Here is an 18,452-nt window from a genome sequence, read left to right as displayed (position 1 = left end):
TTACCCTTTGCAGGAGCAGAGAGTGGCATGATTCTTAATAAACTGATTTGGTGTGCCCTAGCAGTTTCACACTCTCACACTGGATTATGTATTGGAAAGGAAGAAAACCAATTCAAATATAAAAACAAGGGAATGTCCAATGAAACTGAAAGGCGGCAAACCCAAAACCAATAAAGAGAAATACTCTTTCAAGCAACATATAATTAGCTTGTGGCTCTCACTGTCATATGATGTTGTTGAGGCCAAAAACGTAGCAAGATTTGAAGAGGGATTGGCTATTGATCTGGATAACAAGAATATCCACAGTTATAATACTTAATGCAAACAAAAAGGCTTGGAAGATGATATTAAGCCTCAGGCTTTGTGGCATAAGCCATTCTCTAAATATTAGGGATCAGGATGAGACCTCCATGGTGGGCAGATTATCCCCACTGTGGGGTTTCTTGCACCTTCCTATAAAACATCTGGTGCTAGTCTCCATTGGAGACAGGATGCTGGACAACATGGACCTTGAATCTGATTTGGTATGAGTTATTGCCGAAGTCAAGGGTTCTCTTTCTCTGGAGCCACATTATGTTTTCAGTCTTTTCTCTAAAACCATGTGGACTAGACATTTAGGGTTTTTAAAAGGAAAACTCAGATGCTCATGTATTCCCCAAGAGTTGAGGCTTTCAGAAAAATACAAATATCATGAGATTCGTGATAAAATTAGTGCAAGATGGCAAAGTTGAACTGTATTATTGAGTATTATATTCCTACAGTCCTAAATGTCTCATTCATTGATATATCATGTGTCTTTCAAACACAAAGCTAGTGAGAGGGTCGGGATAGACTGAAGGGGGAATAAATGGAATTCCGTATGCTTATACTTAGAAAACAAACTGTCTTATTTGCTCATAAAAGAACTCTACCCAGTATTATTAAATCAGCAAACATAATCCAAATAACAATAAGAGCTCCGTCCTGCTCCCATCAATCTCAATGACAAATTTCTCTTTCACATCAATGGAAGCAGGATCAGGCCCTCAAGTTCTACGGCCTTAGCAATGATTTCTTCTTCTTTTTTTCTTTTTAAACCTAAAAATGTTTCCGGAAAAGAATAATATCCACGGGGGACAGACTCTTAAGAGTAAAGATAAATATGAACAGAGTTTATTTTTATATGGTTTGGATTTATGTAAGAAAATATCTTTCACAATAAAAAGAACTGATACAAAATTGTTTCTCATAAATGGACAGCGCTGCTGGTTATAAAACAGAATGATATCCTGTCCCATACTGGGCAACCAAAAAAGGCTACATGTAGAATATACCCAAGAATCTTGACCCTCTAAAAAAAGAGCTACTGTAGCATTTACCGTGACCTACAAATCATGAGGAATTTTTTACCCATCATAAAAAGTATTTGTTTTAGAGAACTGTCCTTAAAAACTATGAAAATGGCATTTGAGAAGACTCTGTGTTTCTGTTTAGATCTCCTCTTCGACTTTCAAGATCATTCCCGAGAACACCTCGATCCCTGACTGCCCCACAGACTCGCCACTGGCTATCCGGGAGGGCAGACGGGCAGAAGTCTCAGGGGTGCAGTCTTGCACAAAATGTACTGTCTCCCTGCGTGGATGCTGGTAGTCGACCAGCTTCTCCAGCGTCCGGTTGAGTGACTCGACATTGTCTGCCAGCCTCTTGTTCTGTTCCACTAAGTTCTCCAAGATGAGGTTCTGCTGGATCATGAGGGAACTCTGCTGCTGGTACCAGGAGGACAAGAGGGTGCTTTGCTGGAGATGAGCATCCATCAGCTGCTTCTCAAACTCTGAGATGTTGTACTTCTGCTTAGGATGCCGGGCAGTCTGGGATGACCGCCTTCCATAGGCAGCCCGCTGCTGCATCTGTGGGGAGGAAGGTGGGGAGGGAGAGGAAACTGAAGTGTGCAGTGCCCCCCGCTGCTCTAACGCATCTGTCTCAGCTGGCATAGGCATTTCAATAGTCCTCAAAGGCACCCATGTGCAACCAGGCACTTCCTCCTCCTCATCTGTGGGGGATCAAAATATCAAAACATGAGTTCTTTACACGTTAGCAACACAGAAAGCAGCCTTTTTGGTTAATATGCTAAAGGAATGATGTCTGCTGTGTGGGTGTGCATATGAGCTCAGGAAAGGGGCATTAGTTTGACTGTGTGCATGTGAATGTCTCAATAGGTCTTGTGCTTTGTATTTGTGAACCAGAGGGATCTCTCTCTCATGTAATTGTTTCATCTGAAATATTAGATGATAAGGTCCTGGGACATTAAAATTCCTCATGTCCCGTAGATGATTTCCTGCTCTGCAGGGTGAATTCCTTTGAGTAACTCCAAGCTCCTGTACAAGGAGACATCCCTGTCCTGAAGGATGGGGCGGAGGTGGGGGGGAAAGGGGGGAGGGAAGGGGGAGAATGTAAGACTCCAGAATCAAAAGCTGTTGTGTGAGAGGTTCTGCCTATTTGGATCTGAGATTTCATTTGCAGAGTCCTCTCTTGCCATAAGGTTGGCTGTAGCAATCTAACATTGCAGGGGAGACCACGTCACAGCCACCAAAGATAACCTTCTAGAGAAAGGCTCCTCCCCCTCCCCCAGCTTTCCCCAGTCTGCTGATGTGTGTGGATGGGATGAATGGTTTTGTTTAGGACTCTTTACCTGACTGAAGCTCCAGAGTTATGTGAGGGCCACCAGTGTGCATAACACCATCACCACCACCACCATCCTCCTCCTCTGCCACCACTCTGGCCTCAGCCTCTTTAATAGCCTCCTCCTGCCCAAGCAAAGGACTTTCCAAAATCCGCACCACCACAGTATCAGGTCTGGGCTCCCCCGTTGAGCGACTCATCTCCACCAGCTTCTCCTTGGTGCGCCTCTTCATATCATCCCATCTCCTCCGGAGGTCCCGGGGGGTCCTGGGGGACCGGGCGACAGCATTGATCTTCCTGGCAATGCTGCACCATATCTTCTCCCTCTCTGGCTGGCTCAGGTTGACTCTCTCACTCCCATAGAGCCTAGCGTGATTTTTGGTCACCTCTGCCACCAAAATCTCAAGTTCTACAGGAGAAAACTTTTCCTTCCTCTTCCGGGGGCCAGCAGCCATTTTAAATCTGCTCCTCTTGCAAAAAACGAAACAGGAAGGGGCAATTTGATGCTGGATTCTCATCAGGACCACTTCACATTGAAATATTCTCATGAAATACACAAGCTACGCTGATGCTGGTCAGTGCCTGCTCAAGCAGTGGGGCATAATGTGGCAAAGTACATAGATGTGTCATTGCTAACAATGACAATGACTAACAAAACGCTATACGAGGGGGCTTGATGTTACTGGAGTGTCACTGGAACAGAAATGAGGAGACACACAAGGATAAAATCCTCAGCTGGTGTAAATTGGTGTACCTCTATTGACTTCAATGGAGTTATGCTGATTTACACCAGCTGAGGATCTGGGCCACAGTCTTTAACAGGTTGAAATAAGCTTTGGGTCAGATACTCCGCTCACTAGCCCTGATATAATTGAGGAGTAACTCCAGTGAAGTCAAACTGGTGTAGGTCTGAGGAGAATCAGGCTCACTGTACTTTCTCAGGCTCAGAACATCACACACAGCTGGAAAACCCATTTTTTTTCTGGAAGCAGTTTTACACTGAGCAATTCCAATGACTTGAGGGGAGTTACTCCTAAATTACACAAAAGGAGAATCATGCTCCTAGAGTCTGAGCCTGATCTCACTTACATTTTTACAACAGTTTAACCCCCTGGACTTCACTAGAGCCGCTCCTTATTTACAACATGACTGTGATATTAGAAACAAGCCTCGAGAGTCTGCATGTTAGAGTTTCGGCTGCTTAAAAAGGCAGGTTAACAGCATCAGATGATAAGAATCATGCAAACAAGAGACAGAAAAGATATTTGGGGCCAGATTTACTGGTATAGCCTGGTGGGGTAAAATTGCTGTGAATCTAATTTATCTGGCCGGTTATGCAGGGTTTTGCAACTGCTTTGAGGCACTAGAGTGACACAAAATAGCTGGAGGTACAGGTCCATTACATCATCTTGTGCAACTACCTGCCGGTGCAGAATTATTCCCAGAGGTCTGTTCTTCAGTTACACTGTTGGAACTATACACAGCAGGTGCAACTCCCAAAAAAGTCCTGGTGCAAAATTATGCAATGAAGTAAGAGGGGGTGTAAATTGGTTAAGGAACGGATGTAACTGTAACTTACACCAATTTGGCAGTCACAGGAAAGGGGATGTAATTAGGGACAAGAGAGGAGAGGGAACATAGCAAGAAAAGCAATAGAAGCGTTCAAGATACAGCGGGTGTAGGATCGGTAAAGGGAATGGGATAAATTATCTACAACCTCCTTGTTGGCTGCTTTTCCTATCACAGCTTTCTCTTTGGGCCCCTCTGTATGCGAGGAACTCATTTTTAAAACTTCACAAATTATACCTCTTTTCTGATCTAATTACAGGTAACTTGCACCATCTTTTTATCACTGTTGATTCTGGTCTACAGGGTGTCACATTTCCATCTAGGAGTTTGGTGTCCGGCTACATAAGTTTCTGGTGCTTTGTAGGTTACACAGAATGAATTATGGGGCGGAAGGCATGCTTCTCCTCTAACTTACACATTGTGTAAATAAGAGGAAAAACATTGTGCACTGAAGTCAATTAAATTTACACTTGTGTGAAACGTGTGCAAGTGACAGGAGAATAGGACCCAAATGAATCACTGTTGATTTACACTGGTTTAATTGACCCAAACTGTCTCTGGATCTGTGAAAACTTTATAGAACACAAAGTTCAAAAAAGAAAAAAAAAAGTAACCCACATTAGTAGTATTTAAACGGGTCTGTTTTATTTTAAGAGTGTTACAAATACACCTAAGCAGTCACTGATTTTAGTTTAACAAACAAGTTTCAGCCTCTGCCTAAAAAGTGGGGAAAGTATCAGGTTTTCATTTTAAATTTATCCCAAGAGTAAATGACATTTGTCAGCTTCCTAACAACAATCAGAGGGGGAAAAAAAATCAGTTTTCCTCTTTTTTCACATAATATGAAAAAGAGAAGGATGCTGGAAATTAAATGGTAGTAATAGCAAAACGATTATGAAGAGTATTTAGCACTAACATAGTATGTCACATTTATGAAAGAGCACCACAAATATTAATTCACTTACCCTTACAATAGCCTTATTAGATACACAAGTATGTTTCACACAAATAAAAACAAATATTTCTTTATGCTGTAAAGTCATCTTGTGGAGTTCCCTGATATTGGTAAATTATTAGGGTTGGTTTTAAAAATCTGTATAATAGTATGGCCAGTAATATCACTGTCTGTAGTTATGCAAGCTAGGAGATGAACAATCAAATCTTATGATTCAGGAGGTGGGGCCAAACGGGCTAAAAGACTGATCCAAATCCCACTGAATTCAGTGGGACTCTTTCTTTTGCCATCAGGCCCTAAATGCACTATTGGGAGATTTTACCTCCTGCTGAAGCACTAGGTGTCAAACAATGAAAGAGACAAGATACCAGAGGTCGGCAGATGGATTGATATTCTGATATGATTAGAGCAGGGGGTTGGTTTTGAATATTTACCAAATAGTTTCAGTTCCTCAATATGTTGCTCATTTAGGATGCCAATAATCACAAGGAGGCATCTAATTTAAGACAAAATCCTACATCAATGAAGTTATTGGAAATCTGTCCTCTGATTTTAGTGCTTCAGGATCAGGATTTTAGTAAGGTTTTAGCACCAAGTATCTGGTTTGCATATAAAATAGGATGCACCAGAACAAGAGCTTAAATATAATATCGGATTTTAATGTCAATGGGCCTGACTCTCATTTAGATTCAGGGTGTATCTACATGAACATTTAGTTTGCAGCAAGCTGAAGCACACTAACAGTTCCTTAGTGTGCTTTGATCCACCCTGCTTTGAAAAGGGAATAGATCAAAGTGCACCAGGGACCTGTTAGTGTGCATCAGCAAAGTCCACACGGACAAATAGTGCGCAGCAGGATAGTGCTAGGTAGACTCACACTCCAGCTTGCCACAAACTAAATGTTTGTGTAGACAAGCCCTAAGCCTCCTTTACACCGCCAATGTGATGTAAAGGGGGCTTCGAGTATATGAAAATCAGGTCCAATAGCTTTATTGGCTTGCAAAGTACAAAAGTGTTACCAAAAGAAATATACCAAATATTAGTAGTAATGGATTATACTGTAAACTGCTGCTGTTGCACCCAAGGGGCCTGATTCTCAATTACACTTACAACACTCAGAGAAAGGGGATCTTAAGGTAAATGAAAATTAGACACAAGGACTTTCCAGCAGTGCTGGAAACGGTTAGATTTCTAAGGCCTGATTCCTCTCTCTTTTCCACCAGTGCTACCTTGGTGCAACTCTACTGATTTCAATGGACCTGGTCCCGAGTTACGCTTGTGTACGTGAGATTAGAATCAGATCCTTAAGCATTCTGGATACTCTCTCTTAGGTAATTAATACCCCTATGGTTGCAAAATTTGTCATAGGCTCTTTCATACCATAAGTGATCAAGACCTTTGTTTTCCATCTCATCTGAAAGGCACCATTCTCCAGGAGCAGAGCCCTTAATTCAATGCTGGGACACTGGTTCGGCAATGAGTCCGAGGGAAAGGACTGATCCTAAGATGACTCGTTGCAATAGGCTCTGTGCTTCTGGAAGATCCCACATTCAAATAGTAGTGAATCTCAATCCCACTGAGTTTACAAGACATGAGAAGATCACAAACTAGGAGGTATGACTACATGGCCATGTTGCTAAAATATACATATATTGGACATTTTTAAAGAGTTAGCACCATTGATTTGTAATGATATACAGTTAATGGGTTTATTTCTAAAATAAAGCACTTCCAGGAATGTTTGAGATGATTTTAAGGACTGGGCTCTCCAAACTATGTCCTGTAGCTGCCCAATAACAAAAAAAGGAAACGTTCAGCTGCTTAGGAAAGCACTGGAACAGGCCATAGTTTGTTGCTAGGAAAGATGAGTTGGCAGTGTAACCTCAGCTAATGAGTACTATATCCTCCAGACCACCTGGGCATATCAGACAAGCAAAGTAGGGTCAGGGGCTTAGTCACTATATTGAACATCAATATCCACGAGGAAAAAAAACACATGTTCACCCATGCATGGGGACATGTACCACACACCCAGTCACACATGTGTAAGACATCATGCTGCATAAACTCTGAACTCCTATCAGCGGCAAATGAACTCACATGAACTCCACAAATGCTCCAGTTCTGAGTCAGCTTGACAATACTGTCTCTAATTCCCTTCAAGTCAAACGGTTCAGTCTAAATATAATGAAGAATGTCTGGTCTGATATTTTAAACAAAGAATCACCCCCTACTGAGGAGATAATGACTTCACTATGGCCTTGCCAACACACCTAACTTTACTAAGCCATCTGTTTCCTGCAGCTGTCTGGTTGGTTTGCTAGCTCTCCTAAGTGCTTATGGAATGACCATTCCTTACAAAAGGTTATGTTCCTGAATAAGCAACCATGAGAAATTTAGTTTATGTAAAATTACTGCATCCTGATGTTTTTATGCCCAGTATGCATCGGGCTGAATTCACTCTTGGCCTTAGGTAACAGACTCCGCTTCATTGACATGTCCTGCCATACACTCTATACAGTACATTTCTCTCATGAAAACATAGAATCATTTGGACCAAAACATGCGATGGACAAAGTTTCTTTCTTGTAAACAAACCACTGCCCACGATTCAAAAAGTAAGGTGATTAAACTAACACCTAGCTACAGAAATCATCTCCCCTGATAGTCTGAATGAAGAGATGCTTAGATGCAATCAGAATTCTCCTGAAAAACTGCCCCTTACCACTCACAAGCATCCATCTGAAAGCCCTAAATAAACCTTATCCCAATAAATATTTGATCACACAGAGCCATTGTTTAGAGGAAAAGATGGGTTTAAATAAATGTTATAGCTCAGACCTTGCTGAGGTTAAATTCCTGCATTCACTCATCTCGTTTATCACTTGGACTGCAGCTGACTCGAATACCATTTCCAATGGTAAGCAGCTGTTTTGTAATGGGCCGCATTACAATAAGATAAAACACACATACAGACAGAAGCTGATTCCGAATAAAACACTCTCCAACCTGTAATCTCAGCCCGCCTTTCATATGCAGCCACTGGAGCAGGCAGAAAAGAAAGCATACGTTTTTATCAGAACCACCTGCACCAACCTATTTGTCATTGGAAGTTAAAACACAATACAGTTTAACTGTAGAAGGCATTGTTCATACCAAAATACCTTGCAACTACACAAGATATTGCTACAATAAAGAAATATGAGAGTAGACAGGAACAGTGGACAAGGAACGGCATGAAGGTGTAGATCATTACTTCATTTTATCATTCATTTATTGTGTGTTGTATGATGTTATGATTAACTGACATGCTATGTCATATATAATAACTGTATATTAAATAGATTTAAGTTGTAGGACTATAGAATAATAGATTGATCAGTAGTCAGAAGGGATAAGTATGCATTAGGTATCTAGGTAAGTAGGGCTGAAACACAAGGCCTGCAGGCTTGGGCCTGTACGTTTTAGCTTAGCCATACTAGGTAATAGGCTTAAGAAATGCTGACATAAGTAAGTGACCAAAGAATGACCCTATGCCACAAGATTATGGGAAAAGATGTACCAATGGGTGGTACTGTGAAAAATTAACTGTAAGAGTAATTTTGAGTACAAGTCACATGCACAGGGTGTTAGGTGTAGTCAGAATCACAAGAGAAAAGAAGGCTCCCAGATTGGGTAAAATGAGTCCCCTGTGGGAAACCTGCACCAAGAACCATCCCTCTACTGATGATCAATTGGCAAGGCAGACATCAGACCTTAAGAATATCATTAAGGATGTGAGTATGACTATATTTCTAACTTGTGCGTAGGTCTTTATGGGATTTCTGTATGCTTGGGTACTCATAACCTTAATTGTAACTTTAACAAAATTGACAAAACAAACTAGACCTTGTACTTCTCAATGTATGTATATGTCTTTATGTGTTCCAAGAGACAATAAATCTGAAGCAAGTAGCAGAGGTGACTTTCACTCTGCTAAGCTGGAAACTGTAGCCACCAGAGCTGAACCCACAATGGTGCAATACAACATTACTAAATTCACTTTAAATAAAATAAAAGGTTAGAAAGGACTCTTGTGAGTAAGTGGGGAAGCAGACCATAGAGCATGAATATAGGATTCCTTACAAGGTGGATTTTGACCTGAATGGGACAAACAAATTTGTAGGGTCAATGCAAGTGAACAGACTGTTCAAGGTAACTGTGATGACGGCAGCAAAGGGTCAACCCCGACAATGAAAAAAAGAGGGGGGAATTGAGAAAAGTCCAGAATTCGTAGAGGAGAGGGAAGATGTAGGGATATCGGGAGCGAGATGAAATGGTAGGAGAGGAGATCAAGAGAATGAGATGTGAGAGGAATGAAGAACCTGGAAAGTGAGGAGATCAGTTGTGTATGCTTATGGAAGTGGATTGCGGGGTGGGAGGGGGCTAAGATTTTTGAAAGGGGCTGGTTGGTGTTAGTGTGTACAGAGAAGTAATGCTTCAGCTTGGAGAATAGAAAGGAGTTATGATGGGAGTACTGCTGGGAGAACACAAAGGATGCATTTAGAATAAGCAAGACATGAATTAGCAATTCAGTACATTTTGGGAGATTTATTTATTTGTGAAGGGACTGTCATGACTTGGAACCATGGGAATTTTGGCTGGTAGGAAAGTTTTGTACCTACCTTTGGGGAAGGGGTTCAAACAAATGCTTAACTGTAAAATTAAAAAATCACTGTTTTAATGTAGTTTGCTTAGAACCTTTGCAATGTTTTGAGTCCACGTCAGGACTTTTTATTTAGCTCCCATTACATTCATAGACAGAATCACTACAGAACAGCTTTAAAATCCCCCAAATAAAACTTTCAGTCAGTGCTAATTACGAAAATGAGAAGCATATTCAGCCATACTCACTCTCCAGACACACACATCTAAGCAATAACCCACAAGAAATTAGTTACCACTTGTCTGCCATTACTCCTCAGTTAGGATTCTGACCTGTGAGCACTCCCACTCTCGTATTCCCATGAGACAAAGTAATCATGCTGTGTTACATTCACATTGCATTGCAACAATTATGTGGCATCAATTTCCAGTGACTTCTCAGCATATCATAATGCAGTCTCATTCCAATCTCATTGCATCATGACACTACATCATCATAGTATGAACAAAATAAATTTGGGTCGATTTATGTGCTGGGCAAATAAGGTTCCAAGGACAAATCTATAGAAATCAAGACTGCCCTACAAATTTCAGAACAGTAGCACTCCTTTATCAGAACACAAGTAACTATGAATTGCATTGCAAGGTTCAAAATGCCAAGGGACTTCAAGAATCTGAGAAGGTAAAACTGGAGCTCAGAACAAAGTAGTGGAACTTTTTTGTTTACCCTGCTGTACCTCTGTTTGACAAAAGAGAGAACATAAAAAAAATCCAGAGTCACTCTTTTTGCACATGCTGAAGCCAGCCCTTCATTGGTAGCCTCCAGATCCACTGATAGATCTGTCTATATCAAATAGTCCCAAAAGATACAGAGCATTCCTGTAAGTGAAAAGCAGGGGGTGGTAGTCCAGTGCATTGGAATTTCATTTCAGGCCCACACCAACCTTCATTTCCTAATACCAGTGAAGTTGAGAAAAGCCAGCCTCTGGAGATCAGGAGTGAAGTCAGAAGATTTCATGTGGAAATGTGACCCTATGTTGCATTGCTGATAATGACTAACACTTATGACACCCTCAGCATTTTATCTCCTTCGTTTTTCTTCAGAGAATGATGGAATTCAATGACCTAGATTGTGCTCTAGTCATCTGTCAGAAAAATAAATTTAAGGCAACTAATAATTAGTACATAATAAAAAGAAATGGAATCAATCATAGAATTGTAGGACTGGAAGGGACCTCGAGAAGTCTTCTAGTACAGTCCCCTGCACTCAAGGCAGGACTATGTATTATCTAGACCAGTGATTTTCAAATGTTTTTCTGGGGACACAGTTGAAGAAAATTGTTGATGCCCGTGACCCACCAGAGCTTGGGATGATGGGTTTGGGGTGTAGGAGGGGCTCAGGGCTGGAGCAGAGGGCTGCGGGGTGGGGCTGGGAATGAGGGGTTCAGGGTGTGGGCGAGGTCTCTGGGCTGGGGCAGGGGTGTGGAAGGGGGTCAGGGCTCTGGGGTACAGGAGGGGCTCTGGGTTGGGGTGGCTCAGGGCTGGAGCATGGGGTTGGGGTCTGGGAGGGGGTCAGGGCTCTGGGCTGGGGGGTGAAGGCTCTGGGCTGGGGTTGTGGTTGAGGAGTTTGGGGTGCTGGAAGGGGTTCCAGGTTGGGGGCGGGGGTCAGGACTAGGGTAGGGGATTGGGGCCCAGGGTTGGGGTATGGACTTACCTCTGGTGGCTCCCGGTCAGCGGTGCAGCCGGGGTGCACCACGGACCATGCTGCACCCCAGAAGCAGCCAGCAGCAGGTCTGGCTCCTAGACGGAGGCATGCAAGTGGCTCTGCGTGACTCTCACCTGCAGGCACCACCTCCCTAACTCCCATTGGCCAGTTGCTCAGGGCGGGGACGGCACGCAGAGCCCCGTGGCCCCCTGCCTAGAAGCCAGACCTGCTGCTGGCTGCTTCTGATGTCCTACCTTAGCTGGGTAGCACCGCTGGTGGGACTTTTAACAGCCTGGTCGGCGGTGCTGACCAGAGCAAGGCGAACTGGCACCTTACATGCCGCAACCCATGACCCATGGTTTGAAAAACTCTGATCAAGACCATCCCTGCCAGGTGTTTGTCTAACCTGCTCTTAAAGATCTTCAATGATGGAGATTCCACAACCTCCCTAGGCAATTTACTCCAGTCCTTAACCACCCTGACAGTTAGCAAGTTTTTCCTAATGTCCAACGTAAACTTCCCTTGCTGCAATTTAAGTCCATTGCTTCTTGTCCTATCCTCAGAGGTTAAGAAGAACAATTTTTCTCCTTCCTCCTTGTAACAACTTTTTATGTACCTGAAAACTGTTATCATGTCCCTCCCCCAGTCTTCTCTTCTCCAGACTAAACAAATCCAATTTCTTCAATCTTCCCTCATAGGTCATGTTTTCTAGACCTTTAATCATTTTTGTTGTTCTTCTCTGGACTTTCTCCAATTTGTCCACATCTTTCCTGAAATGTGGCGCCCAGAACTGGACACAATACTCCAGTTGAGGCCTAATCAGCAGTAGAGAGGAAGAATTACTTTACATGTTTTGCTAATACAGCCCAGAATTATGTTTGCTTTTTTTGCAAGTGTTACACTGCTGACTCCTCTGTAGCTTCTGATCACTAAGACCCGCAGATCCACTTTCGCAGTACTCCTTCCTAGCCAGTCATTTCCCATTTTGTATGTGTGCAACTGACTGTTCCTTCCTAAGTGGAGTACTTAGCATTTGTCCTTATTGAATTTCATCCTGTTTACTTCAGATCATTTCTCCAGTTAGTCCGGATCATTTTGACTTTTAATCCTATCCTCCAAAGCACTTGCAACCAATCCCAGTTTAGGATTGTTTGCAAACTTTATAAGCTTATTATCTAAATCATTGATGAAGATATTGAACAGAACCAAACCCAGAACTGATCCCTGCTGGGCCCCACTCATTATGCCCTTCCAGCTTGACTGTGAACCACTGATAACAACTCTAGAAATGGTTTTCCAACCAGTTATGCACCCACCTTATAGTAGCTCCATCTATGTAGTATTTTCCTAGTTTGTTTACGAGAAGGTCATGCGAGACAGTATCAAAAGCCTTACTAAAGTCAAGTTATACCACATCTGCCGCTTCCCCATTATCCACTAGGCTTGTTACCCTGTCAAAGAAAGCTAATAGGTTGGTCTGACATAATTTGTTCTTGACAAATCTGTGCTGACTGTATCACTGTATTATCTTCTAGGTGTTTGCAAATTGATTGCTTAATTATTTGCTCCATTATCTTTCCAGGTACTGAAGTTAAGCTGATTGGTCTGTAATTCCCCAGGTTGTCCTTATTTCACTTTTTAGAGATGGGCAGTATATTTCCCCTTTTCCAGTCCTCTGAAATCTCTCCCATCTTCCATGATAATCGCTAATGGTTCAGCTATCTCTTCAGTCAGCTCCTTGAGTATTCTAGCATGTATTTCATCAGGCCCTGGTGACTTGAAGACATCTAGCTTGTGTAAGTAATTTTTAACTTGTTCTTTCCCTATTTTGGCCTCTGATCCTACCACATTTACACTGGCATTCTTTATGTTAGATATCCAATTGCTACTAACCTTTTTGGTGAAAACTGAAACAAAGAAGTCATTTAGCACTTCTGCCATTTCTACATTTTCTTTTATTGTTTCCCTACTCCCCTCCATTGAGTAATGGATCTATCCTGTCCTTGGTCTTCCCCTTGTTTCTAATGTATTTGTACAATGTTTTCTTGTTACCCTTTGTGTCTCTAGAATTATAGATTCATAGCAACATTGGGCTGGAAGGGACCTTGAGAAGTCATCTAGTCTAGCTCCTTGTGCTATAGCAGGATCAAGTAAACTTAGAACATCCCTGAAAAGTGTTTGTTCAACTTGTTTTTAAAAGCTTCCAGTGATGTGGACTCCACGACCTCCCTTGAAAGCCTATTCCAGAGCTTGACTACCCTTAGAGTTAGAAAGTTTTTTCAAATATTTAACCTAAATCTCCCTTGCTGCAGATTAAGCGCCTTACTTTTTGTCCTACCTTCCGTGGACATGGAGAGCATTTGATCATTGTCCTCTTTATAACAACCCTGAACATACTGGAAGACTATCAGGTCCCCCCTTAGTTTTCTTTTCTCAAGACTAAGGATGCCCCGTTTTTTTAACCTTTCCTGACAGGTCAGGTTTTCTAAACCTTTGATAATTTTTGTTGCTCTCCTTTGGACTCTTTCCAATTTGTCCATATCTTTCCTAAAATGTGGTGCCTAGAACTGGACAAAGTACTCCAGCTGGGGCCTCATTGGTACCGAGTAGTGCGAGATAATTACCTTCTGTGTCTTACATACAACACGCTTGTTAATACATCCCAGAATCATGTTAGTGTTTTTTGCAGCTACATCATATTGACAACTCATATTCAGTTTGTGGTCATCTATGAAGGTTAAGCCTGTCCAATGCTGAACACAGTAATATCAGGCCACTGAATACCCTCATTAAAATAATTAACTCGGTTATGCCTCTGGGCTAACTTAGCACCTCTTTCACTCATAATATCATGGTCAGCAGAAATTCACCCACCACTTCCCATTTGTAGCCCAGATACAGCATGCCAGATCTCAACTAGTGTAAATCAGAAGTCAATGGAGCTACACAGATTTACAGCAGTAGCCAAGGATTCAAGACACACTTAGAATATTATTTCTCTTCATTTAACTCCTGGATAGGTACAGAGAGTATGTGTATTCACCTTTATCTACAGTAGGTATATGAGCCCCTGTCACCATATCTGACCACTTCAAAATCTTTAAAATATTTATCTTCACAATATGAGGTGGGAAAGTGCTATTTTCCCTGCTATACATCTGGGGAAATGAAAAACAGAGAGACTAAGGCCCAGATTCGTAAAGGTATTTAGGCATTGCTGCACTCAGCATTACAACACCTAACTGATTTAGGAACATAATTCCAGTTTTCTAAAAGGATTTAGGCAATACCTAAAGACTTTAAAAATCTGGGCCTAAATGACTTGCCCAAGGTCACTCAGAAAATCTGTTGGGGAACTGGGACTTGAACCCACACCTCAAACCCTCACCCCCAAGTCTTAAGACAGTGCCCTAACCACTGGAGAAGCTATTCTTTTCTGCTACTAGAGAGATAAATTATTATTCAAGTACACTTACATACACAGAGATGTGTTCATACATCCATACACACATTATGAAGCAGATGCCCCTCTTCTGCAAGTACATCTGTGGCAAATTGAACAAGTCTCCATGCACAAACTCAAACAGGGGAGGCCGCAAAGCCATTAAAGATAAGCTACAGTGTGTTTCTCGCATGGGTTTTATGTAATGAGAAATTTCCAGTTTCCTCCATATAGATAGATAGACAGATAGGAGGGAGGATGGGGGGAGTCACAGCAGAGGAGCAAAATGCTGTCGTCAGCACAGATATCGCAGGCTGAGGGGAAAACAGTTGCATAAGTGAAGTACCAGGGCAAAGTTGCTTAGCCGGAGCATACTTGTATTTGCTTAAATATTTTATCACTGGCTGAAAACTATTTTGTAAGAGTTAAAGAAAAGCTATTTACCTATGCTTTGTTATGGTCATGTCTGGGTTGAGGCCAGTGGTCCATGTTGCATTGCTGAAGCTATGTTCTATGCTCTGCTTAAACACTATGCTAAGTAACTCATCACTTTAACTTTATTCCCAACAGAGATCCCTTTATTAAGGACTACAGTCGATCTCAAACGCAAATATTTCAACACATTCATAAAGAATATAAAGAAGAGATACATAACAAATGCATGTGAGCCAGCCTGCATTTATAGGAGAACCCCAACTTGCCATAGGTTGTGGGTAATAGGGGTATACAATGGCAAACTGACAGTTTAATAAAACAAGGAAGCTACACAGAGAGATAGTGTGGAGCAGCGCAACAAATTCTAATGGCTTTAAAGGGTGTGACATTCCAACCAGTGCAGCCCCTTTCAACCCAAGTGATCTACAAAGTCATCCAGCTCATCAGTCTGTCTCAAGTATGTATTTATAAACATCCAACACTAAGTACATAAAACGGTGGTTTAGTTTTACATAGTATTATCCATACAGGACATTCTGTTCACTATGCTATGCACTTGAGGGATCTGGAATGTAGACTCTACGAAGAGGCCAGAGTAAAATCCCATGGATCGCATCTAAAGTTTGTTGACAGTGAAATTCTGTTAAGCAGAGTTCAGTAATCTTGGGTTGTTCCAGGCAAGTGGGGTAATTCATGAACATAGCCAATTTATTCCAACCACAACATTGCCTATAATACATTATTGCCTAGAGATTTGTGCATAAATGTGCGCTTCTGCCCCAAACATATATTCAGTGTTCCCCCTCTATAGATTTAGGTCATGTCAATGTTCCGCAGAAATGCTTCTGCCCGAACAGACAGTATTATTACGTGCCTAATCACCTACAGTACCTATGATCAGAGAATCAGGGCAGACTCTAAAAAGCATACTACTTCATCTCCTGTGAACAGAATCCTGCAGTCTCCACTCGGGCAACACTCCTAATGAGTTTTGCTGAGTAAGATCTTCAGATTTATGCCCTATATTAATTAGCAAAGAGAAGGTTCTGTTCACTCACGTGTAATCTAAGCTATAATTTTTCATAAAAATGCCTACAAGTTTGGATACAAGCAACTAACTTTGGGCTTTCATACATTTATGTTTCAGAAAAACAAAGTTTACCTTAACAACTTTTGGTCTGTCTAATCCAATGTACATAATAATGAAGTTTTAATGGATTTGGGATTTTTTTTCCCTCCTGTCTTCATGCCTAGGAAGTATTTAGCTCAAAAAGTCAAGCTGTTCTTTTTGGTCCAGCTATTTTCAAACAAGACTAATTTTTTTTTAGTGTAATTTACTCTTGCTCTGATGCAAACAAAATGAAAATTGCCTTAAAAAGTGCTGAACACCATTTCCTTACCCATTATTTACCAACTGCATCTTGTCTGCTGGCAACACTGAGTTGCTTGATTATAGAGAAACATTCCAGTAAGAAGAATATATATGCTTAAATGATGCACTCTTTATGCCACCCTTCCAAGAACAACAGTAGCTAATTGCTCAGTTTCCTACTGGGAAATGTCTCTTTAATATGCAGATCTCTAAATGACTACTCCAAATCCAAGTTGCCAACACTAGTCATTTAATCATATGAAAGACTTTAGCTTTCACTTATACTACTCTTTATTATACTTCCATGTAGTGCAAGAACACAGCAGAGTTTCTGCCATGTGCTCATGGAAATAAAACAGCTTTCAACTGTTTTATTTTAAATAATGTTACTGAATGTATCTATAGGATTTTTTAGACCAACTTACTTGGTGCTGACTGGCTTTAGCCAACTGCTGATTGGCTGATTCTACATTAGAAGATGCAGTCTCAATGTTGGCTTCAATACTATCTGTAAATTAAGATAATAGAAGGTAATTACATGGTACAAAGCTAAAGGAATAATTCACACCAACAACAATGCAGCGATTTAATGGTGGGGGGGAGGGCATGAACAAACAGGAAAGATCCACACATCCTTTTGTTTGCGAGTTTGGAAAACTAGGGGGTGCTCATAAGGGTCACCCAAAATTTAGCAAAAAGAAGGAGCCTAAATCATCACAGTCAGAGGCAGAGTAATGGGTGAATATCATACAAAATGGAGAGGTTATGGGCCTGGAAAGAATGGAAAGAATCCCATGGACTCCAATAGATCAGGGCTTCTATAGGACTGGTAATCTCATTGGATGAAAGTTACATTCTAAAATGGGATACAGGAGGTATACTATGTTTGTGCTTCTTGATTTGTCCTGCTGTAAAGATCTTCACTTTTTACCTCTGAGTGAAGAAAAAACATTGGGAATAGAAGGTTTAATAACTACAGAGTGCAGCCAGTTGGGGGGAAAAATCAATACATGCCAGTCAAAGAAAGCAATGTTTTAAATGGACACCAGTCCTGTGTTTAGAAACCAACATCTATGTTGCAAAAGCTGCAATTAAGAGTTAGATTGTGTTTCAAATATAAATATCACAGTCATGGCCAAATCATTCCCTCAGAGACGTGCACACAGCGACTACTGATCTCAGTGGGAGTTGCCCGTTTGCATTGTAGAGGAGAAAGCATACCACTGGGTAGATATAAATCACCTGGGGGAAAGTACTATAGGCAGAAAGTTGAGAATAAGATTTCCGGGCTTGATCCAACTCTCTATAAAGTCAATGGAAAGACTTTACATGACATCATTAGGAAATTGAATGGATCCTTGGTACAGAAAATTGGTTTAATTAATTCATTCTTCTATTTTCAAAACAGAGAACATTAAAAAAGGACATTTCTGTGGAGTGCGGGAAACTGAGCTTTCAGATGCTGTTATGCACTCATAGATACTTTTCAGAAGATTTGTTTTATTCTGTTTTGTAAATGAAACAATTTTGTAAGGCTGCTAATACACTTGGGCACTTTTGATACCTTAAAGAAAATGAAATGAGTTTAACGTGTGGAAACCTACTCAAAAGCATTCATCACAACTTGGGGAGGAGGTCCTACTCTTTTTAATTCTTTAATACATGCATCTGT

General features: G+C 41.3%; 1 protein-coding gene across 12 annotated transcripts in view; it reads right to left on the bottom strand.

Moving 5' to 3' along the window:
• The window catches only part of TSNARE1 (t-SNARE domain containing 1), a 693,119-nt gene that overhangs the window by 190,088 nt on the left and 484,579 nt on the right, over positions 1-18,452 (bottom strand). For 5 of the 12 annotated variants that reach the window (XM_073329989.2, XM_073329987.2, XM_073329990.2 and 2 more), the window contains 3 exons: positions 17,206-17,288; positions 2,669-3,128; positions 525-2,029 (listed from right to left, as the gene is read on the bottom strand). In XM_073329989.2, the coding sequence (XP_073186090.2) occupies positions 1,470-2,029; positions 2,669-3,128; positions 17,206-17,288 (1,103 nt within the window). In that variant the 3' untranslated portion in view covers positions 525-1,469. Of the gene's footprint in view, positions 1-519; positions 2,030-2,668; positions 3,129-17,205; positions 17,289-18,452 lie in introns of those variants that run through there. The other 7 variants (XM_078851414.1, XM_073329991.2, XM_073329994.2 and 4 more) reach the window with 4 other exon arrangements.

This window comes from Lepidochelys kempii, chromosome 2 (genome assembly GCF_965140285.1).
Source record: "Lepidochelys kempii isolate rLepKem1 chromosome 2, rLepKem1.hap1, whole genome shotgun sequence".
NCBI lineage: Eukaryota > Metazoa > Chordata > Testudines > Cheloniidae > Lepidochelys > Lepidochelys kempii.
The sequence above is the reverse complement of the archived record's forward strand: the minus strand, read 5'-3'. Positions and strand labels throughout refer to the sequence as shown.